Raw genomic sequence first — 23,399 nt, forward strand, 5'->3', positions numbered from 1 at the left:
CCCGTCTTTCTGTCTGTCCATATGAACACTTAGATCTCACAGTCGAGCACACTTTCTTGTTATGTTTGAAAGGAAGGATACTGAATGCATTTGATGTTAGGTAAAAGGTTTCTACAATTTGTAAGCTGAAAAAATATGAAGTTTAAATTAAAAATGCTAAATTGATTTACACGTTTTGGTTTTTTATTTTTGGTTTTATTTAAATTCTTAAATTCGTCTATTAACGCTAATTTAGTTAGTCGGATTTCTGGAAATTTGTACAGCTTATTACAGGAGGAGCAGCAGGAGATGAACAACAACAGCATTATCATCATCATTCATACACACACACACACGCACGCACGCATACACAGACTACGTTTTTTAACATAGATATATTTAGTTTTTATAATGCAATTAGTTCTTTGGAAAGATAAAAACCGACAACAAAAATCGCAGTACATACGGAATAGAATAAGGTTCTCAAGTGATTTCTACTTTTATATATTTGCTTTTGTTTAGTTTGCTTTTTCTTTTTAGGTTTTTCTTTTTTTTTTTTGCGTGAGGCTATCACAGGAGGAACTACTCACAGCAAGGCGAGATCTCGCATCTGGTTTTCTTGTCTAGAACTGTTCGGCCATGAGGAGAACAACGAGTGCACTCCAGCCGGTAAATGGATTGCATCCCTTGCCCTCGCCCGTGGTATCGTCGTACTGCTCCCAAAGGTAACCCGTCCGTTGATACTGCTTGAAGATGTTCCTCACGAGATTCTCACGCAACTCGCCATAGATTTTGCGTGCACTCGCCGCATACGGACCCTCGATTTTGCCATAGTGTCTCAGCGCCTTGGCGGCCAAATAGTTGATATTGATCCAGATGGGACCACGCCAATATGGTGGATCGTGTTCCGTATTGCGTTTCATGTACAGCGGCGAATCCTTGGACAGCGAACGCAAGCCATAGTTCGTCCACAGCAGCTGTGGATCACGCAGATCTTGCAACAACTTGCCCAGATATGGTGAATCGTGTTCCAGCTGCTCCAGCAGCAACGGAAACAGACTCACATAACCGAACATTGTGTTCACAAACTTGTAGTCCGGTGGCTTCAGTGTGTAGCGTTGCATCTCCGCCGGCGGCTGTTGAATCCGTTGACCACCCTTGCGTTGCGGTGTCATTGGCGGCGGATGCTTCAGTGCCACAGCATCCGTGTGCAGTCCCCAGTCGGTGTAGTGCTCTGTGAACGGATCCAAGTGCAGCTTATTCATCAGCTCATTGTCCGTCAAATACGATGCGGTCTCATAGTACTTGACATCATCCTTGCCCAACAGCGTGGATAGCTCAGCCATCACGCTAGCGGCGAGCGCAATCCAACAGCGCAAATCCACGTGACGCTCCAGATCCGTGGGATGCGAGGCGCGCGGATAGTCGTCGAGACCGGAGGACAAACTCTTGGGATTCAGTTCGCGCAGCGTACTCGAGTTGCGTCCACGCCACAAATAGGTGCCCAAGACTTCGCCTGCAAAGCATACAACGAGCATAAGAAAGAGCGAGAAAGGGAGTGAAATAGATAGAGAGTGAAGAAAGAGAGAGAACGATCGATGTTCTTAAATTCCTTATTGTTGTCTAGATCTTAGTAATGCCTCCATAAGACTAAGTTAATCGCTATTTAAATTCATAACACTCAACGGAATAAACAAATAAAGAAATACATTTAAATCTCCCTTCAGGGAGGACTATTAAGTCACAAGTGAAAGGGTCCCTAAATTGTCTTGGCTGTTTTTCTCTGCCTTTATAGAGAGTGCATCATTTATTATTTTCGCAAAAGAGAAATGTCTAAGTTCTTTCCAGCTGCTTGCTATGTGAAGTCTGTCACCTAATAGACGCTCTTTACTTTTTTTTTAAAGAAGCGAACGGGTCTCAAAGTATTCGGAACGGTCTTCCTCAAATGCACAATCTCATAGCTAATAGTATTCCTTTAAAATCCATCTCTCTAGACCTCTTTATCTTTAGTTAGCTAATAGACTCTTTTATCTAATTTTACTAAAAGCAAACAGGTCTCCAAATTGTAGAAGCTCTCTGTCTGCTATGCTTGCCTATTCAGTTAGCGAATATATATTTTTAATTTTATTTTCCCTCTAGCGGAACGGTTTTCTGTTGGCTCCAATGTCGAATCTCATAGCTAATAGCCCGTTCAAAGTCATCACTCTAGAGCTCTTTCTCTTCAGTTAGCTAATAGACATTTTTAACTAGTTTTAACAAAAGGGAACAGGTCTCTAAATTTTAGAAACCCTCTCTATCCGTATAAACACTTAGATCTCAGAGACTATAAGAGATAGAGATATAAATCATCTCACAGTCGAGCACACTTTCTTATTTGTTATGTTTTGTGAAGAGAAGGACACCAAATGCATTTGATAAAGTATATATATTCTTAATCAGAGTCAACAGATGAGACTATATAGCGATGTCTGTCTGCCTGTCTGTCCGTATAAACGCTTAGATCTCAGAGACTATAAGAGATAGAGATATAATTCATCTCACAGTCGACCACACTTTCTTGTTATGTTTGAAAGGAAGGATACTAAATGTATTTGATAAAGTATATATATTCTTAATTAGTGTCAACAGATGAGATGTCCGTCTGTCTGTCTGTCCGTATAAACACTTAAATCTCAGAGACAAGAGATAGATATATAATTCATCTCACAGTCGAGCACACTTTCTTATTTATTATGTTTTGTGAAGGGAAGGATACTAAATGTATTTGATAAATTATATACATTCTTAAATAGCGTCAACAGTTGAGACTATATAGCGATGCCCGTCTTTCTGTCTGTCCATATGAACACTTAGATCTCACAGTCGAGCACACTTTCTTGTTATGTTTGAAAGGAAGGATACTGAATGCATTTGATGTTAGGTAAAAGGTTTCTACAATTTGTAAGCTGAAAAAATATGAAGTTTAAATTAAAAATGCTAAATTGATTTACACGTTTTGGTTTTTTATTTTTGGTTTTTATTTAAATTCTTAAATTCGTCTATTAACGCTAATTTAGTTAGTCGGATTTCTGGAAATTTGTACAGCTTATTACAGGAGGAGCAGCAGGAGATGAACAACAACAGCATTATCATCATCATTCATACACACACACACACGCACGCACGCATACACAGACTACGTTTTTAACATAGATATATTTAGTTTTTATAATGCAATTAGTTCTTTGGAAAGATAAAAACCGACAACAAAAATCGCAGTACATACGGAATAGAATAAGGTTCTCAAGTGATTTCTACTTTTATATATTTGCTTTTGTTTAGTTTGCTTTTTCTTTTTAGGTTTTTCTTTTTTCTTTTTTTTTGCGTGAGGCTATCACAGGAGGAACTACTCACAGCAAGGCGAGATCTCGCATCTGGTTTTTCTTGTCTAGAACTGTTCGGCCATGAGGAGAACAACGAGTGCACTCCAGCCGGTAAATGGATTGCATCCCTTGCCCTCGCCCGTGGTATCGTCGTACTGCTCCCAAAGGTAACCCGTCCGTTGATACTGCTTGAAGATGTTCCTCACGAGATTCTCACGCAACTCGCCATAGATTTTGCGTGCACTCGCCGCATACGGACCCTCGATTTTGCCATAGTGTCTCAGCGCCTTGGCGGCCAAATAGTTGATATTGATCCAGATGGGACCACGCCAATATGGTGGATCGTGTTCCGTATTGCGTTTCATGTACAGCGGCGAATCCTTGGACAGCGAACGCAAGCCATAGTTCGTCCACAGCAGCTGTGGATCACGCAGATCTTGCAACAACTTGCCCAGATATGGTGAATCGTGTTCCAGCTGCTCCAGCAGCAACGGAAACAGACTCACATAACCGAACATTGTGTTCACAAACTTGTAGTCCGGTGGCTTCAGTGTGTAGCGTTGCATCTCCGCCGGCGGCTGTTGAATCCGTTGACCACCCTTGCGTTGCGGTGTCATTGGCGGCGGATGCTTCAGTGCCACAGCATCCGTGTGCAGTCCCCAGTCGGTGTAGTGCTCTGTGAACGGATCCAAGTGCAGCTTATTCATCAGCTCATTGTCCGTCAAATACGATGCGGTCTCATAGTACTTGACATCATCCTTGCCCAACAGCGTGGATAGCTCAGCCATCACGCTAGCGGCGAGCGCAATCCAACAGCGCAAATCCACGTGACGCTCCAGATCCGTGGGATGCGAGGCGCGCGGATAGTCGTCGAGACCGGAGGACAAACTCTTGGGATTCAGTTCGCGCAGCGTACTCGAGTTGCGTCCACGCCACAAATAGGTGCCCAAGACTTCGCCTGCAAAGCATACAACGAGCATAAGAAAGAGCGAGAAAGGGAGTGAAATAGATAGAGAGTGAAGAAAGAGAGAGAACGATCGATGTTCTTAAATTCCTTATTGTTGTCTAGATCTTAGTAATGCCTCCATAAGACTAAGTTAATCGCTATTTAAATTCATAACACTCAACGGAATAAACAAATAAAGAAATACATTTAAATCTCCTTCAGGGAGGACTATTAAGTCACAAGTGAAAGGGTCCCTAAATTGTCTTGGCTGTTTTTCTCTGCCTTTATAGAGAGTGCATCATTTATTATTTTCGCAAAGAGAAATGTCTAAGTTCTTTCCAGCTGCTTGCTATGTGAAGTCTGTCACCTAATAGACGCTCTTTACTTTTTTTTTAAAGAAGCGAACGGGTCTCAAAGTATTCGGAACGGTCTTCCTCAAATGCACAATCTCATAGCTAATAGTATTCCTTTAAAATCCATCTCTCTAGACCTCTTTATCTTTAGTTAGCTAATAGACTCTTTTATCTAATTTTACTAAAAGCAAACAGGTCTCCAAATTGTAGAAGCTCTCTGTCTGCTATGCTTGCCTATTCAGTTAGCGAATATATATTTTTAATTTTATTTTCCCTCTAGCGGAACGGTTTTCTGTTGGCTCCAATGTCGAATCTCATAGCTAATAGCCCGTTCAAAGTCATCACTCTAGAGCTCTTTCTCTTCAGTTAGCTAATAGACATTTTTAACTAGTTTTAACAAAAGGGAACAGGTCTCTAAATTTTAGAAACCCTCTCTATAGTTGCCACGCTCATTAGGTTGATCTTTTAATATAATTTTCCTTTTAGCTAATAGATCTACAAAATTGTTAGAGCTCTTTCTTCAGTTAGTAAATATACTCTTTTTTTCCTATTCTGCCAAAAGTGAACAGGTCTCAACATTTTCAGAACTTTGTCTGTCTGCGATGCACAATCTTTCAATTAATAGATCTTTCTTCGCTTAAGTAATAGACGTTTATTACTTTTCTGCAAAAAGTAAAAAGATCTCAACATAGATGGAGCTGCCTTCCGCTGCCTGGGATGCACAATATTCCAGTTAATGGATCTACAAAACTGTTGGAAATGTCTCTTTTTTTTTAATACCTAATCGACCCTTTATACTTTTCTTGAATAAGTGAACATGTCTTAGCTTTGCACATTAACTCACCTCGCTGCGTGGTGTTGTACCAGGTGAACCAGGCCTGCAGTCGGGGATAAAGACGCTCCAGTGTAGCAAATCGACCCTTTTGCGACAACTGCTGTTTGTGCTGGGTGAGCAGCTTGCGGAGTGTTAAAAAGAACGTGGGAGGATTCGCATTGCTGTTGCGTTGCGTGACAAACTCTTCGGGCACCTTGGCCATCGCCTCAATGCCCAGAATCTGCTCCCGGGGTATCCAACCCTCGACGTTCAAGAGATCAAACCAATGGCAAATGATGTCCAGCTCAATGTCCACATCCCAGGCGCTAATCAACAGCCCATGGAAGCCCTCGTCCCAGAGGAAACCGCGTGGAAAGAAGCTGCGCGACGGCACCGCCGTATAAAGTGGAGCCTTCCAATATGGCACCGGATTCTGGGTGTGCACCGATTGCACCCGACTGGCGCCATAGAAGTATCCAATGCCGCCCAACATATTGCTAAAGGCGTTGCGAGCAAATTGTATCTCCTCGGCGCCATAACCTTTGGCGGCCAGCTTAAAGGTGTCCTCGAAGCGTTGCTCAAACTGTGCGATCTTCGCCTGCAGCGAGTCGGTATAAGCGCGTCCCGTGGGCGGCCTTGTGATGCTCTCTCCGAGCGCGAATCCCGATGTCGATTGATACGTTATGTCCAACGTAAAATCCACCTCTGCCGTCAGTTGAATGGCAATGAAATTCGGTTCGGGATTGGCGGCTGGCAAACCATTCTGCGAGACAATCTCACCGGGCAGGCCAATGAAGCGATTGCCCCGCTTGTTGGCAAAGGCACGGAAATGCGAGAACACCGTCTCCTTGAGCTTGCCCAGCGATGGTGCCACCGTGCTCAAATAGGATTTGTGCAGGATGCGTCCCTTGACGGCGCTAAAACGCACCTGGAACTCGCCCAATCCCTGCGTCTCGCCATAGACACCCGGCTCGGGGCTCTTCTCATCCGAGACGTACTTAATGTGTCCGTTGGTGCGTTCATCTAGCGCCACATACCAGATCAGCGAGATGCTTCGATCCCAAGCACGCGATGTGTTGCGCACCGAGATGCGGGCGGTCCAATCGCCGCCATACTCCTTGCCGCTGGGATACTTGACGAACGAGGTCTTCAGCTCGAAGGGCAGATCATCGATCTGCTGCACGCCAAAGCTGCGTCCATCGTGATGAGTCCAACCAAAGCCATCCAGCTTGTCACCCATATCGCACCAATGGCGTATGCCTTGACCGCCGGGTCCCAGATTACTGGGCGTATACCACATGAGACCCATGACCAGGGAGTGGGGATCGCGTGTCTTCAAACCGAAATACGTTTGGGGGCGATAGGTGCCCCAATAGCGTTCGGGATCATCGCGATGATCGGTGTGCAGCGCCATCTTTTGGTTGTCGTATGGCGTATTAACGCGTGTCTCCAGATAGCCCAAATAGCCAAAGTAGCTAGCGATGGCCAAGCACACGCATCCGATCAAAGTCTTCCACTTGTCCAGCATTAGTTTGGATGAGAGATTGCCGCCCAAGCTGCTATTGCGATTATCGCTGCCGCCGCTGTTGCTGTTGGCGCTGCTGCTGCGCTGCTTGTGCTTGGCATTGGCCGCGGCGGCTGCTGCTGCAGCTGCCGAAGCTGTCGCTGCTGCCGGTTGTGATGAGGAATTATTGCTGCTGTGTGCCTTGGATGTATTATTGTTGGCGCCGCTGTTGCCTCCTCCGCCTGCATTGCGCGCCATTGCTTAATGTGTTAACGGTAACGTGTGCGAATGCAAATATACTATATACAAACTTTTTATATGTACACACACACACGCACACACCACGTACACAGGGTACTGCTGCTGCTGCTGCTGATGTGCTGAACTAGTGAGCCACAGTTCGGTGTGGTTCCGGTTCCAGTTCGCACCCAATTCACCCGCAAAAGAACTGACAGTTAAGCCCCATTATTGACCATCACTTATTTGTAATTCCATTTATATTCTTACATAGCAATAATAATTTGTAATATTCAATTTATTATATTTATTACCTTCATTGTATTGCATTTATTACTTTTATCTCTTAAATTTGTATTTTGAAATATTTACATTAGCTGCTGAAGGAAATGAACTGACTCGTGTTACTTTGCGAAATGAACAACACTTTAAACAGCCTTCTTGGCTATCGATATCACATGCGTGAGTCGCGCGCACACTCCAATCGTTGCAACGATAACTAAATACCGATAAACAACAAACAGCTGTCAGTTGTGCACACAACATTTGTTTACGTTTGTGGTTTTGCTTAAAATAAAATAGAGAAAAAAACAATAACAATGACAGAAGCAACAACAAGCAGCAGTGCTAAAGTGAAACGCACGTTTAAGCAAACATTTGCGTTTCCCAAGAACTGTGTATATCGGCCGCTACGTCAAATTCAAAACATGGAGCGCAATCAAAAGCTGCCCCCGGAACAGCCAACATGTAAATGTTAATTAATTAAAAACCAGACAAGGCGGCTGTTCAAGGTCATATTAATTTACACTTCACTTCACACACACACACAGACTTTACATTGAATGCGCCGCCCTCGCTGAGACCGGCCAAGAAATACTCGGATATTAGCGGCCTCCCAGCGCCTTATGTTGATCCGCACTCGAAGCTGCGCTATGCGAACGCCGAGGAATACGCTTCTATGCAGCATATGCCCTCGGACATCATTAACGGTTATTTGACGGTGCGCGGTTACACGAGTGCTGTGGGCTAAAACTTCAGCTGCAGTGTTGTCAAACTTCAATCAAATGCAGATTTTTTGCTTATCAATCGCAACTGAAATTGGCAGCCAATGGAAAATGAAATCGTATATAACAACATATGTATTTAAATATAAATAGATTTAATTAGGCAATAAGTACAATTTACAAAATGTATTGTATAAAACTAATTAAAGCATGTGCTGCATTTATAATTAAATAAATTATGTATTTTCTGATGTGGAAAACTGTCAGTATTTTACAACTTTACAAATACATTCATAATTAAATCATATGACTCATTTGTAATTAATTCAATTGACGACTGCTCTAATTATACATACATATTTATGGAGTCAATACCAAAAAACTTATCGAGTTGTGCTAAAAGCCAATTGACTTTGAGAGCACTTGAGAATAGCTCAATTATGGCGAATTTTTTGTTGCATTTCAACAATTTAATTGAAGCCAATTATTTATGTAGCTGCATAGCATTAAGAGTAGTTGTAGTAAACATTAATTTTGTATACGAGTTTTCTTTTCGTTTTTTATTTAAGATATATTCAATTATAGATACATATATATTTATATAAACACTTTACAAACTAGAGCTAATTATGTGTGTGTATGTGTGTGTGTAGCGAGTTTCTGAAACTGCACATTTCTTAATTACTGGGGCATTATCCTCGTTGGTAGTCGCTGTGCGTATGTGTGTGTGTGTTGAGTGTTTGTGGTGTCTTTATTTTCGAGCACTTTGTGGAAGAGATCGGATGCAATTTGCTCTCTGTCTCTCTCTCTCTCTCATTCTATTTCTCTTTCGTCTAAACTGGACTAGTGCGATCCGCAGGCATTTTGTCTAGAAGCGATTATGTAGGTGTGATATATTGATTGATGATGGTGCTTGAGTCAACATTGTACTGCTTCTCCTACGCTTTTCCCCTCTTCTGCTCCACTTCAGTCTCATCCACTTAGACAGTAGTAACAACGTTTGAACAATAATAGTAATGATGACAATGACGATGGAGATGATGATGATGCTGCTGCTGCTGCTGTCGATGCTTGTTGATTGATTGCTAGCCAGCCTGATTGATGGGCCGCGTAATACTGTTCGGCTGCGTCAGCATATTGAGGTCGGCACGAAAGCTGCGCGGCAATCCCGATATATCCAGCTGATACTTCAGCACCACCATTGTGGCGAGTGTCTTCAGCGTTGGCTCAAAGTCCAGCACATGCAGATCACTGTAGTCAATCAATGGCGTTGCCGATGCCGCCGCTGCTGCCGCTGTTGCAGGTGCCGCACCAGCTGCTCCCTCCCCAGCTGCCGCCGCTGCTGCTGGCGTTCCATCGATGCCACGCGTTGATGCCGTTTGTGTGCTTGCTGAACTGCAACGCGGACTCGTGCCGCCAAAGAGAAACATTCGTGTGCCCATCACGATGGCGCATTGACGACGACGTGCCGTCGGCGCCTGGCCATTGGCACGCACCAGATTCCACAGTTTCGAGCACGGATCAAACGTGTACAGATCATTGAAGTGCTGATCTAATAGACCATTATAGCCGCCAAACACAAAGATCAGCTTGTTGTGCACAAACATGCTGTGACTCCGTCGTCCCACCGGCACTTTGCCCGCTGTAAATGGTCTCAACCAGACCTTGGTCTTCATGTCCAGATAGACAATCTCATGGCAATAGGTCTCCTCCTGACTGTGGTACGGGCTATGTTTATCGCCACGCCCGCCAAAGATGTACATGCGTTCCTCCTCGTATGCGACAGCGGCATGAAAGTCGCGATATGTCGGTGGGACACCAAATGTCTGGACATAACGCCATTCCATTGTCTCTAGATTTAGGGCATGCACGTCGCTGCTGAATTCATTGATCTCATCGACGAATCCACCAAAGATATACATGCATTCGCCAATCACACAGGCGGAATGTCCATCGCGAGCACCGGGCAAACAACCACTGACCGCTGGACGTGTCCAACGCGCTGTCTTCGGATCGAAACAGTATAGCACATTGCACAGATTCTCATCGTTGCGTCCGCCCCAAATGTAGATGCGTTCCTTGTATGCCACGACAGTGTGACCGTAGCGTTGAAATGGCACCAAAGGATACTTCAGGGGATCACCATTGGCGTCGCATTGCTGGGGCACGAGTGTCCAGCGCATGGAATGCACATTGAGTACATGAACATCGATAGGTTCGTTGAAGCGATAATCATCGCCGGTGCAATAGCCGCCAAAGCTATAAATAAAATCCCCTACACCGACAGCAGCATGATTGACGCGCTGTGGACCACCATCCAGATGCACTGTCCACAGCATTGTTACCTTTCCACTTCCGCCTTGCTGTACAGAGAAAAAAGAGAGAGGGAGATAGAAAGAAAACAACAGTTGAAAACAACTTTTCACTTTTTTGCACGCAACAACAAACAACTGATTATCGATATCGTGTTTGCATTGATTGCCAATGTGCAATTATCGCTTTGTATTGCGATTAACAATGTGACCAAATGTCCTTGATATTATTATGCTGCTGCTGCATCAGCAAGTTTTTTTTGCACACAAACACTCACGCATATGCTTCTTTTTGTTACATACATACATGAATACACAGATGGCAATTAAAATGCGAGTTCTTTTGCGTTTGTTTACATTTCACCGTTGACCAAACAGCTGATTTTTGTGAATTATGCAAATGAAAATGCTTGGCAATTGGAAATTACTTTTCATTAAATGCCATAATTTTTCACTTTTCTTCCTATACTTTTTGTCCTTGCCATTTTCTGATTGACTTTTGGGTAAGGGGAAGCATATTGTGAATCGTATGATTCCACCAAACTCTAATAGGTGTCGGTGTGTGTGTGTATATATTTACTATCTGGTTAGGGGGGCCTTGGGTTTTGCCCACTTATGTATTTACACTTACCTCACACGACGACGACGACTATTGCACGGTCCCAGCGCCGCCTGTCAACTGTTTTTTTTTTTATGTTTGCGTTTGCTTAGCCACACACTAACTAAACTAAGTAAAATGGATGGCTGTCTGGTTGGTAAGGCAATTGTGTGTTATTCCAACACAACGGTTATTCAGTTACTTTGCGCGTGCTGAGCTGTTGTTGTGTGCTGTGCGCAATGCCTTTTATTTATTGTATCTGTTTTTACTGTTTTTGTGCACACACCAAGCTAGTGCTGGCATGATATCGATAAGATTGTTGTTAACCCAAAATATCGATACGTTAATATTGCGTCTATCGCTGTTTGGGTAGTGGTGAATTAGTGGCACGACTTCATATATTTGAGCGAATGATTAATTCACTCCTTTCTGTTTGTTACAGAGATATGGCAAACAACGTTTTTTGCCAGCTTTTGGATAACCCTCAAAAATATCACTAATATCGATATTATCGATTTTAGAGTGGATATCGATGTAATGTCAACTGCTAAAGCAAGCAGAGTACAGAGTGACCATAAGATCAATTTTCAAATATACTGCAAATGTCACAGTATACTTGCGAAAATACTCACTGGCAGTTGTACAGCGTGTGACCAGCTTACGGAAATGTAAGTGGCTCGGTAACAGAGTTCACCACACAAACACACAACGCACATCACAGCGAGCGCCCCCCACAGCAAAAAAAAATAGAAATAGAAAAACACACACACAGCACGCAAAATGAGCAAACGCAAACAACAAATGTTGTGTTCGGTGGTGCAATAAATTGGAAAGAAGTTCAGAATAATGCAAAAGTGTTGCGTTAGAATTGTACAAACAACTACAACAACAACTGCAATAACGGTGTAAAAAGAATCACAAATCACAATTAAGTGCCATCTACTAAGCTGAGTGGCTCTCGTTGTTGTTGCCTAGTCTTGTGCGTGTGTGTGCTGTGTGTGTGTGATTGTTTGTGTGCTCGAGTGTGTGTGTGTTCTTGTTTGTATGTTTGTGCATCGCACAACAACACAACACAACAACAACAGCAGCAACAACAACAACAAGAAAGCACAAGAAAACTGCAACTGCAACTCAAACAGAATCGTAAGTTGTTATAAGATTTGCCATTTGTTGTTGAGAAAAAAAAATGCAATCGAATGAGCGAGTGTGCAAAATGCATATATGTATGTGTATATATTCATACGTATATTAGGTTTGTTTGACCCCCTTCCTCTATCCTCTTGACACACACATACACACTCACATCCCACAGCATAGAAGCAACCACAGCAACAACAATGGCAAGATTGCAACGCAGTTTGCTGCGTACAAATCCAAAAACAAGAACGCTTTTTTCTGCTAGTATATTTGTGTCCCCTTATATACACACACACACAGTTATGCACATGGATGTGTAAGCGTGTATGTGTATGCTAGCCTTTGTCTGTGTGTTCGTTTTTTGGGGCTGCTGCTGCTGCTAAACAAATTGCGTCTTTTAGCAACTCCACAGCACCATAAACATTGGCAAGTGCGAGCGAGTGAGGAAGAGATAGCGAGGAGAGAACGAAGTGCGAGCGAGCGAGCGAGCGTCATTAGAGTTCATTCATCTGATCTCTCTTTCGCGGTCTTTTTCGTTGCCATCACTGTTGCTTTTGCACTCAGCTGTTCCCTGTTGGTCTTTGCTTTGTCTTTGTTGTTGTTGTTACCCGTGGGAAGACAAGGACTTCATTTCGCTTTCTGGTTTTGTTTCTATTTGTGTTCGTGTATAAGCATTACACACACATGCGCAATACAGCTGCTCTCTGCTAGTGTGTGTGTGAACACAGCAACACAGCTGTTTCTGCGCTGTATTTTTGTTTACGCTTTCTTTCCATCTCTTTTTCGCCAGAAGGGCTCTCGCTCTCACACTCTCCCGCTACCCAATACATCAGACAACACATCCAAAACACACGTACATATATGTACATGTATGCATGTATGAATATGTGTTTGGTGCTGCCTCGCTGCTGCGGCGCAACGCAATAAATTCTGTTATTTTTTTTGTTTTGCCGTCTGATAAGATTGTTATTTTTGTTTCATCAGCTGTTTTTTTTTCTGTTTTGACATTTTTGTTGCTGTATTTCAACTGATAGCGTGTGAGGAGACAGCGCAACTTTATCTGCTCCCCTCACTTGAGCAAAGTGTTAATCGTAAATCGCAATTTTGTTAGCATTTTGCATTTTACAACACTTATACATAAGGCTAGCATTGACCCCAGTCAAACAAATACAACAACCACAAGGCAGCTTCACCACAAAACCACACCACAAAACAAAAACAAGTGCTGCGTGTGTCTGTGTGTGCTCTCTGTCCTCTTTGTCGGTGTGTGTGATAAAAGAAGAACGACGCAAAAATTCTGTTGACTTTAAGACGCGGGCAACAACAAAAAAAAAGGCGAGAGGAGAAGAGAAGAGAAAACGTAGGCGCAGCAACAATAACAATAACAATAAGAATAATAATACTCATAAATTTGGGGCGAGTGTGTGGTTAAAAATTGTGTGTTGAGTGCTTCAAGAATCGCATTATAAGTGCAAATAAGTATTGTCAATTGAACGAGAACAGCTGATGTTCTGAATTGCTGTCGGCTGCATAAAACTGGTTGCGTGCAACAGCGAAATCAGCACGTTGAGTGCTGTTGGGGTGTTGGAAGAAGGTGCTGCAGAAATAGGGAAGGGGGAGGGCAAGGTAACGTTGCTAGCCAGTCAAACAACAACGACAACAACAACAACGACTTATCACAGTCTGATACAGATACAGAAAACCATTAGCAACAACAACAACAACAAGAGAAATAAGCAGAACAACAAAACTACAGCGCAGTACAATATTCAGTACATTGGCTTTTCTTTTACAGTGCAACTCGAAAGTATTGACCCCGACAAATTAATCAAAATATATCAAATGATGTCAAGTTCGCTGATAACAATTCGCAATGCAATTTAGAATGATTCCAAGTTGTTCTTGTTATATCTTTTAATGGGTCTTGAAGAATTTTTGTTTATTTGTATAATTAAAAAAAAAAAGTATTTACAAACAATTTAATTTCACTTTTTCAATGTACAATTATTATTATTTTTTTAATATTTGCACTAAATTAGTTTTTCAATAAAGTGTTAAAGCAAATTTATATTAAAATTTATTTAAAGTCGAATTAACAAAAAAGGTTTCTATATATAAAAACAAAACAAATTGACAAATTGGTTTTGTTTTTTTATGAAACCTTTTCAATTATTTTGCAACCTCAGAAGACAATTTTTCTAATTATAATTTCTAATATTTACGATAGGGTGAAAATTAGTTAAATTTATTGAACTAAAATTAGTAGGTAACCTCTTTATTTTAATTATTTTTGTGAAATTTATCTTAAAGGCAGGCTAGCTATAATTTCAGTGAACTAAGCAAGCTTTACGTAGAATGTTAAAGAAAAAAGGAAAATGTATTGGCTAATAAAGAAAATGAACGTTGGCATTTAATTGTTGCTTTTTAAAGTGAGTTTTTTGTTTTCGTGTTCAACCAATTAGTTTTGACCAATTATTAGCACCACAATTCATACAAATTATAGTAGAGAATGAAAAACAAAAAAGCAATTATAGAAGGTTTGTATTAAAATGCAAATTAAAAGTGTGCGTGCGTGTGTGTATTTTTATAGGTGAGTGTGTGACACGCAGAAAAACAGCGTGGCCACCTTGTTTGCGGCTTTAAACGCTGTTGTTGTTGCTGCTGTTATATGCCCACACTTAGCAGTAGCAGCAACAACAACAACAACAACAACAACAAAAAAAACGGGCAATGCAACAAGAATATTGGGTTAACATTTCTAACGGTAATTGGTGCGCACTGTATGTGTGCCCACACACACACACATACACTTGTGTATTGGTTTTTGAATTTACCTTGCGCATTCACACATACAAACACACACACAGTTGAAATAGAGACACGCGTAGTTACTTTGAGTTGTTGTTGCTGCGAACCAACTAAATTGCTTGAAGTGTCCTCTCTCTCTTGATTTTGCTTGATTGCATGTAATATGCGTGTATACTATGCATAAATATGTATGAATGTACCATATGTACATATGTGTGTGTGTGTTTATTATGTATGCATGTTATATTTGCTCATTTTGCAATTGACGCGCTGCACAGCCACCTGTATGCTATGTACGTATGTGTGTGTGTGTGTGTTTGTGTCTGTTTTTCTTGTTGCGCTGCGCCTTCTCTTTACTTCTTTGTATGCTGCCTGCTGCTGCCGGCGACGTCGCTGCTGGCTTCGTTTCGCTGCCAACAGTTGCTAACAGCAGCAGCAGCAACGGCAGCAGCAGCGGCGTCAGTTGCTCGTTACAATTCGCATAGCGCGCTTTGGTTTTTGATTGCAAAATAAAAAGTGAAGTGGCTCCTAAGCAAAAAAGGCAAGCAGCAAGCAACAAATAACAAAAATAAATAAATACCATTAACAACAACAAGCTCAGCAACAATAACAACAACAACAGAAACAGCAACAACAACGATAACGAAAATTAATAGAAATCAAAAACGTAAGCTGCGTCGTCGCTGATGCCAAAGAACTTTCAGCTTCCTTTTTCTCGTTCGCTTTCTCTCCGTCTCCTTCTCCCACTCCCCCTCTCGTTCTCGCGCATTGCTGGTTCACTGAACTCGCAAAATTTCGGCAACATTCGCTTCTCTTGCTCTTCTGTGCCGTCTGTTCACTTCTTGTTGTGATTCTTTCCATTATTTTGTTTTTTTTTTTTGTTTTGTGAGTGTGCTTTTGTTTTTTTTTTCGGTCACTTTGCATCAATTAATGAATGAACAGTTTTGTTAGCTTTTTGTTAATTCTAAATGCTAATTAATATTTGGACGCCCCCAACACCATAATTACACACACACACACACACGTATATACATATACGTTCCTTTGTATTAAAGAATCAGTCAACTCTTTGTTGTCTGGGCCAAGAAAGCGGCAACAACAACAACAACAACAACAACAACAACAACAACAACAACAACAACAACAACAACAACAACAGCGCCACCCTGGCCAAGTGCATTTCCCTGTTGTTGCTTCTTTGTTCCACATACACACACACACTCCTTTTCTCTCCCACACTCGCGCTCCTGTTTCTTTGTTTCCACTCGTCGCGTCAGCCAATTTGCATTGGAGATTGAACAGAAACGCGACAAACTGACGCTGACGTCGACGTCGACGCCATCGAGGGCTTGGCAACCGTGCCAAAAAGCAAAAAACAAAAAAAAAAACAACGAAATGAAATGAAACAGGGATGCTAATTGTGAAACATGGAATGCACACAATTATATAAATCGACATTATGTATACGCAGTGTGTCTTGTGGTAAAAGATTGGGCGAATGCATTTCCTGAAAATTTTGCAAAAGTCATTTAAATATTGCAATCAATTACTTTGGTTAAATTATTTTGGCTATGTCTGCAATCAGCATTATTGAATGAATCAAAATTTAACGTGTCCAACGTTGACAACCAAAATTTATAATAATAAAGTGCATCTAATATTGCTTTAAATTAGAAAAGTTGGATGTTGAAATTTCCCTACTGAATAATATTACAAGATTTTGCCGAAAATACTTTTCTTTATGTATGTATTCATTTTATATTAATTTTGCAATAATAAGTAAGTTGCTTTTTTTTTTAATTTTACGTAATCTATTTTTTGTTTACACTTTTTGATACCTTAAGGTAATGACACTGTGTCATTTTTTATGTAGAAATATTTGTAAAATCCTCCTTTTACTATGAACTCAATTTCCTATATTGTTTTAACCTTTTGGTTTCTATTAGTTCATTGTATCGAGTGTCCACTGTAGGTGTGTAGTGCGTGCTTGCATTAGATTAACGTTAATTCCTGGCTATCAAGGTTGCAACATGCAAAAAAAAAAAAAAAAGGAATCCGTTTAGCTGTTGCAGCCCTTCGCTGTGTTTGTGTGTGTGACTGTGTGTTGTTTTTGTTATGTCTGTGAAATGTGATTCATTTTGTTGGCTGTGTGGAGCTGTTTACTGTTTACTGTAAATGCGAGCGCATCGTTTCGGCATTTGCCGTCTCGCTCGCTAAGCGATGACGCGTCTATTGCGCTGCTCATAAATCATTTTGTTGCCAAAGACGCTAATAGGAATTGCCGCAGACCGCCCGCCGAGAGTAAGAGAGAGAGATAGAGGGAGAGAGAGGGAGAGAGAGAGGGCGATCATGCTGTTGCATCCCTGTTTCACTTTTTTTTATATTCGAATGTTTGCGGACCACGGTTAATAGGCCACATTTGTGTTGAATGGTTGAAAAGAGACGAATGTGAAAATGGAAATCAATAATGGCAATGCATTGCCTTCGCTCTCACCCACTCTCCGACAGTCCCCCCCTTTTGCGCGCTCTCTCTCTCTCTCTGTTTCTTTTTCGCTTGCGCTCTCCTTTGTTTGGGCTTTTGCATAACAGCGCCGCCATTGGCGTTAGCATTGTTGTTGCTTGCATTTTATAGTATGACTGACAACGCACATGCATTAATAATCATTTGTCTTTGTCTTTTGTCTTTGGCAGGAAATCTGATATATACAATAATACATACAACAACAGCAACAAGAACAACATTTATACACAAACAGAAAAGTGAGCGCACGTGGAACAGCAGCAGCAGCAGCACAAGTGGGAACAGCGGCAAGTGGGAACAGAGAGGGAACAGTGGGAACAGACAGACAACCGTTGCTTGCAGACAAAAGGGAACATCTGCAGCGCACGCATTACAAACACACATACAACACAACCAACACACATTGACATCGGTCGACGTCGACGTCGCTGTCGCTGCGATTGCATTAAGCTGAGAGCAGGAGACTGAGACTGAGGTTTGTTCTGTGACCCACGACGACACTCTGGCAGACGACGCTGGACATAATCGTTCAATGACAGCAGCCGCAGCCGCAGCCACAGTCGCTGCCACTGCTTCAGCCTCTGCCTCTGCCTCTGCCACTGCTTCTGTCTCTGTCTCTGTCGTTGTTGTCGCGGCGCCGTCGTTCTCATCATCATCGTCGTCGTTGTCGTCGTTGTCGCTCGCCGTAAGCAACGCGCGCAGTTAACGCCCAACAGTAGCAGCAGCAGCAGCAGCAGCCGCAGAGCCTTTTGCCCCGGTCTCAGCAGGTGAGCTTAACACAGGGCCAACAAAAGTAATGTTCCATCTAAAGCAAATAATTAAAACTTTCATGCTGAAAACTGTGCAACTTTCCTAAGGAAATTTGCCATAACAAAGCAAAGTAAAATGAAATCAAATGAGCCAAAATTTAAATAAATACTAAACAAATGATAAATTTAAAATAAAGTAAAAAAAATATAAATTTGAAAAACAATTAATGAATTTCAAATAAATATAAAAAACAAATAAATGTAAAAAACAATTTATGAATTTAAAATAAAGTAAGAAAATATATACATAGGGTTCTTTGAAATAAATATTATATATAGTTAATATTAGCTTAATATTGAAATTTATACTCAAACTAAGTTAATATTGAATTGCATATTTAAATTAAAGTTTAGTTGAAATGCATATTGAAATTAAAGTTTAGCTTAGACAATTTAATAGAACATCAACTTAATTTCAATTTCAATGACAATATTAATATATATTTCCTGATAACCTTCAAAAGCATTACTTCGATAGCTGAAATTAAGTTTATCATAGAAATATCAAAAACATTAGATTAGATAAAAAATCCAGTTTGGCTAGTAATCAAATAAATTACAGAAATATAAATAAAATAATAAGAATCTTTGAAAATAAAAGTTTTAGGATTATTATCTTGAAATAAAAGTATGATATCGTATAGAAGTCCAGAAAAATAAATAAAGAAATATTATTTGCTTGAAATGTAAACATCATATAGTATAGAAGTACAGAAAAAAAATTAGAATCTTTAAAAGTAAAAGTTTTGTAAGAATTATTAACTTGAAATATGTTATGTATAAATATATATATGATATTTTTATTTCACTTACTTATAAATGTTTTGTTAGAATTATTTCATATTATTTATATTTCAAACTAATAATAATTCAAACAAATATATTTGAAATATCATATTGAAATATGAATATCATATTAGTTGTTACATTTCTTTGGAAAAGATGCAAAAAAAATAATATGATATTTATATTTCAAGCTAATAATAATTCGAACAAAACTTTTATTGCAGTTTTTCCAAAGATATGTCACAAACTAATTGTCTCTGTTAATCCACTTGATTAGAACACCAATTTGATTCATAAAATAAGCTTATCATTTAATATAGATGGAAAAATATTAATCAGCAAAGATAAGATATCCAGCATATTTTGATTATAGATCAAACAAAGATATAATATAATTTTTATCTAAGTTTATAACTATGTTTCTAGTTATTAATATATATATTCAGTTATTGTTATATTATATATATTCAGTATTTTATGATACTGAGTTTACCAAAATGATCAGCATTTATTCTTGATTAATTGGCAACTGTTTCTTGTCTCTTTCAGTGGGCCAACACAAAGCCAAGAAGTGCACTTCTCCAACAGCGATACAGTCAGAGTCCAAGACTAGCAAGAACAAGAAGAACAACAACAGCAGCCAACAAAGCAAAAGGAAAAGCAACAACAACAGCAACAAGGAGCAACAACTGCGGCGAATTTTTGTTTTAGCAACAATGGTTAAGACCTTTCAAGCCTACTTACCGTCCACAAATCGGACCTACTCATGTGTTCATTGCCGTGCTCATCTCGCATCCCACGACGAGCTCATCTCGAAATCATTTCAGGGCAGCCAGGGGCCGGCATATCTCTTCAATTCGGTGGTGAATGTGGCCTGTGGCCAGACCGAGGAGCGAGTCCTTTTAACGGGACTGCATGCGGTCGCCGATATCTATTGCGAGTGCTGCAAAACGCCGTTGGGCTGGAAGTATGAGCACGCCTACGAGTCGAGTCAAAAGTATAAGGAGGGTAAATTCATTATTGAGCTGGCGCACATGATCAAGGAGAATGGCTGGGATTGAACGAGAGAGAGCGAGCGCACACGATGATGCGACGCGATGTGGAGGCTGGGCAGCAGGCTGGTCAGGGCAAATGGGCAAGAACAAGTGAAGAAGAAGAACAAGGATGGGACAAGGACTGGAACAAGGGCTTGAGCTAAAGCTTGGTTTGGAAACGCGAATATGGCAACAATCAACGTTGATGGCGAGCGAGCGAGCAGCAGCAGCAGAAGCAGCGAGTGCAGTCGATTGATCGAGTCGAGTCAAGTTTAAGAAGCGAGTTCGAGAGTTTTAGGGTACCACAATATATATATGCTATTATATAGTACATAACTCGTCGTATCTTATAGAACAAACACACACACACACACATTATACATACAACTACATACATACATCAACACACACTCATACACACACATATACAGCTCCAAAATGGCCGCTGCTTTATGGGCTTGGAGAGATCTCTGCGCTGAGAACACAACAACAACAAGAACAAGAACAGCAGCAGCAACTTGACAACTGGCGCCATCTAACGACGGGGCGCACACGTCAAGTTGCCTTGTTCAATGCTTTGTGTTGTTGTGATTTTCGCTTCTCATTTTGCTTGCAAAAAAAAAACAAAAACGAAATTTTAATTGAATATGCTAAAGTGATTAGTGCAACAGTTTTTTTTGTGCTATTTTTTTTTTATTATTATTAATGGCCGACATTTGAAATATTTATTTGGCACACATACATCTAATAATTGTGATTTATATTTGTTGTCTCTAATTTATTGTTGCGCGCGCTTTTGTTTTTGGCAAATTTGCGGTTTTGGGGTTTTTTGTACAATTTCAATTTCTGTTTTTGTTGCCCACGAATACACGAAATGGAGAACACAAAAAACTTGCACTGCCAATAAACGAGAAATTGTTTAAACTGTTTTTGTAACGAACAAAATGCAAACAGCAATACAAACAAAAGAAAACGTAGTTTAAAATGCTACAAAATTCAAATACAAATACAAATGCATAATGTGGCATGCGAAATCAAAATTCTAATTCAGTGTTTCACACACTCACACATACACAATAACACACACACACACACACAAATACATAAACACCTTCTCAATGTAGTAGTTATTTAATAAAATATTTAACAAATATTAATTTACATCAATTTAGCTTTGAAAAAAATCTGCAAGAAAACTTTTTGAAAATGGCGCAAAGAAATGCAAATTAAAAACAAATGAAAAAAAAATCACAACAAATTTAAAAAGCTATGCGAAAGAAAGAAAAAAAAAACAAATCAATCGATATACATATAAAAAATTGCAAGCAGAGCAAATAACCAAAAAAAAATAATTTTTTTTTGGTTTTTGTAAATCGAACACAGTGTGAGAACCCAAACACTAGGTGGCGCCACATGAATTTATAATGATTTTAAGTGCGTTATTTTGTCCTCTAATTTGTATAACAATTAATTTAAAAACATATTCAACTTATGTAATGTTTTGGGTGCAGAATGGACGGTGAAAAGCGGGGGGAAAAACGATTCGGGGGATCAACAAAGCATGGGGGAAAAATGCACAACAAATTTACCGAACACATTTTCAATTTGTGAAAGAAATTATATAAAATACATGTACATAAAAGAGAATTATTTATGTATATTCATGTCGCACGTTAAATGCAACAAAAACCAATTGAAATAAAAAGCTAAATCAAAGAAAACTGAATGCAAAAAAAAAAAAAAAAAAAATAAACCCACAAAAAAAAAAAAAAAAAATAAAAATAAACAGCGCAAGCAGCAGAAGCAAATTTTTAAATTAAATGAATATGCAATGTAACTGCCAAGAACTATTCGAGTTAATGATGTTCTCTAAGTAGTCGATAACTAAATAAATATATATAATATATATATGTATATGAGAATATATTTTGTGGTAGCATTAAACGCTAAAAACAATAAAACAAATAAAAAAAAAACAAAACAAAACAAAAACAATTACAAAACGAAAAATCGCGCATTAAAGCGATATTAAGAAAAAGAAATAAAATAAATTGAAATCTCTTCAACAAATTTATCTCACAAAAAAAGAAAAAACCAAAGAAAAAAAAAAACAAGGTTTAACGTTTTATTTTAATTTTTTTGAATAGCTGCAGATTATACGTTTAGTATCAAGCTGAAAACATTGGAAGATGCTCAACACAATAATTTCAGAACAAGAAAAAACAAATTTAAAATATTTTTGAATTGCAGTTGCGACAAAAAATATTTTAAAACAAAAAACAAAAAAAAAAAACTCCATTAAAAATTAATGCACAGATCAAATTCATATGGGGATATAAAAAAAAAATAATGAACAAATGAAGTGCTACATTGTTAAACTCGTGTGTTTTCAATGCATTAAAATTAAGTTTAATGATTAGCCTTATTTAGTTTTTAAGCGAAACAGAAAAAAAAGAACCGAAAGCAGACAACTGAGGATCTTAAATCAAATCAAATCTTTTTGGTAAATTGTGAGCAGCTCTTTCACTTCGAAAAAAAAGAAAAGAAAACTAAACAAAAAGCAGAAGCAAATATTGAAATCTTTTAGAATTACACAGAATGAAAAAAAGAAAGAAAAAGGAAAGACATTCATCCAATAAGTCGCAACACAAGTTCAAGTTCAAGAAACATAAAAATACATTATACATTTTACACATTATACAATAAGATAAATTCTATTTCATCTACAAGAAAGCAACAAAAACAGATTCGAGGATCTAATTATCTGTGTTCGTAAAGAAAGTAAAAAGAAAATTAACAGCAACAAGCAAAACGATAAAGAGAAGAATATGAATATGGATATGTTTATGTATTTACATGCAAACGTGATATAGAGAAATTGATGTATTGATGTCAACATACATACATACATAAGAGATACATACATACATATATATACATACACCGAAAGTAAGAGGCGCCACATGAATTGATCAAATGCAACATTTTTGTGCAACTGAAGTTAGGTTTTACATCAAAGCACTGGATATACATACATACATACATACATTCATAGCACATGACATATTCACATACATAGACACAAATGAAACCACCTTGACATGATGATGTACATTCACAGACATCAAAGTAATCGAAATGAAATGAATACATTATTTAATAGAGGCGTTTATTTCAAAACTCACAGTAAAACTG

At 39.4% G+C, this 23,399-nt stretch overlaps 5 protein-coding genes across 6 annotated transcripts; 2 read left to right on the forward strand and 3 right to left on the reverse strand.

Moving 5' to 3' along the window:
• Positions 1 to 602: 602 nt before the first annotated feature.
• Positions 603 to 1,517, reverse strand: LOC132795476 (mannosyl-oligosaccharide glucosidase-like). The gene has a single exon (XM_060806196.1). The coding sequence runs from the start codon at positions 1,515 to 1,517 to the stop codon at positions 603 to 605; it is 915 nt and encodes a 304-aa protein (XP_060662179.1).
• A 1,447-nt stretch (positions 1,518 to 2,964) lies between these two features.
• On the reverse strand, positions 2,965 to 7,363 carry LOC132797146 (uncharacterized). Its single transcript, XM_060808671.1, has 2 exons — positions 5,485 to 7,363; positions 2,965 to 4,299 (listed from the first exon to the last, which is right to left on the reverse strand). The coding sequence occupies exons 1-2, from the start codon at positions 7,214 to 7,216 to the stop codon at positions 3,407 to 3,409; spliced, it is 2,625 nt and encodes an 874-aa protein (XP_060664654.1). The 5' UTR covers positions 7,217 to 7,363; the 3' UTR covers positions 2,965 to 3,406.
• A 331-nt stretch (positions 7,364 to 7,694) lies between these two features.
• On the forward strand, positions 7,695 to 8,435 carry LOC132797149 (INO80 complex subunit C). The gene is made up of 2 exons (XM_060808676.1): positions 7,695 to 7,942; positions 8,026 to 8,435. Exons 1-2 carry the CDS (start codon positions 7,795 to 7,797, stop codon positions 8,223 to 8,225), a joined length of 348 nt encoding a protein of 115 aa, XP_060664659.1. The 5' UTR covers positions 7,695 to 7,794; the 3' UTR covers positions 8,226 to 8,435.
• A 291-nt stretch (positions 8,436 to 8,726) lies between these two features.
• Positions 8,727 to 11,409, reverse strand: LOC132797147 (kelch domain-containing protein 3). Its single transcript, XM_060808672.1, has 2 exons — positions 11,143 to 11,409; positions 8,727 to 10,562 (listed from the first exon to the last, which is right to left on the reverse strand). Exon 2 carries the CDS (start codon positions 10,536 to 10,538, stop codon positions 9,285 to 9,287), a length of 1,254 nt encoding a protein of 417 aa, XP_060664655.1. The 5' UTR covers positions 10,539 to 10,562; positions 11,143 to 11,409; the 3' UTR covers positions 8,727 to 9,284.
• Positions 11,410 to 11,795: 386 nt separating this feature from the next.
• Positions 11,796 to 22,255, forward strand: LOC132797150 (protein yippee-like). Of its 2 annotated transcripts, none has more exons than XM_060808677.1 (3): positions 11,796 to 12,252; positions 17,746 to 18,342; positions 19,720 to 22,255. In XM_060808677.1, exon 3 carries the CDS (start codon positions 19,887 to 19,889, stop codon positions 20,229 to 20,231), a length of 345 nt encoding a protein of 114 aa, XP_060664660.1. In that variant the 5' UTR covers positions 11,796 to 12,252; positions 17,746 to 18,342; positions 19,720 to 19,886; the 3' UTR covers positions 20,232 to 22,255. The 2 variants fall into 2 exon arrangements, with proteins under 2 accessions (XP_060664660.1, XP_060664661.1); XM_060808678.1 differs by lacking the exon at positions 11,796 to 12,252 and adding an exon at positions 15,643 to 15,721.
• Positions 22,256 to 23,399: the final 1,144 nt, after the last annotated feature.

Source organism: Drosophila nasuta, chromosome X, assembly GCF_023558535.2.
Source record: "Drosophila nasuta strain 15112-1781.00 chromosome X, ASM2355853v1, whole genome shotgun sequence".
Classification (NCBI taxonomy): domain Eukaryota; kingdom Metazoa; phylum Arthropoda; class Insecta; order Diptera; family Drosophilidae; genus Drosophila; species Drosophila nasuta.

Coding starts and splice junctions, on each gene's coding strand:
- LOC132797146 (XM_060808671.1), bottom strand. CDS start 7,216: ATGGCGCGCAATGCAGGCGGAGGAGGCAACAGCGGCGCCAACAATAAT. Junction 4,300..5,484: donor GTACAACACCACGCAGCGAG/GTGAGTTAATGT, acceptor TATGCTTTGCAG/GCGAAGTCTTGGGCACCTAT.
- LOC132797147 (XM_060808672.1), bottom strand. CDS start 10,538: ATGCTGTGGACAGTGCATCTGGATGGTGGTCCACAGCGCGTCAATCAT.
- LOC132797150 (XM_060808677.1), top strand. CDS start 19,887: ATGGTTAAGACCTTTCAAGCCTACTTACCGTCCACAAATCGGACCTAC.
- LOC132797149 (XM_060808676.1), top strand. CDS start 7,795: ATGACAGAAGCAACAACAAGCAGCAGTGCTAAAGTGAAACGCACGTTT. Junction 7,943..8,025: donor GCCCCCGGAACAGCCAACAT/GTAAATGTTAAT, acceptor ACACACACACAG/ACTTTACATTGAATGCGCCG.
- LOC132795476 (XM_060806196.1), bottom strand. CDS start 1,517: ATGCTCGTTGTATGCTTTGCAGGCGAAGTCTTGGGCACCTATTTGTGG.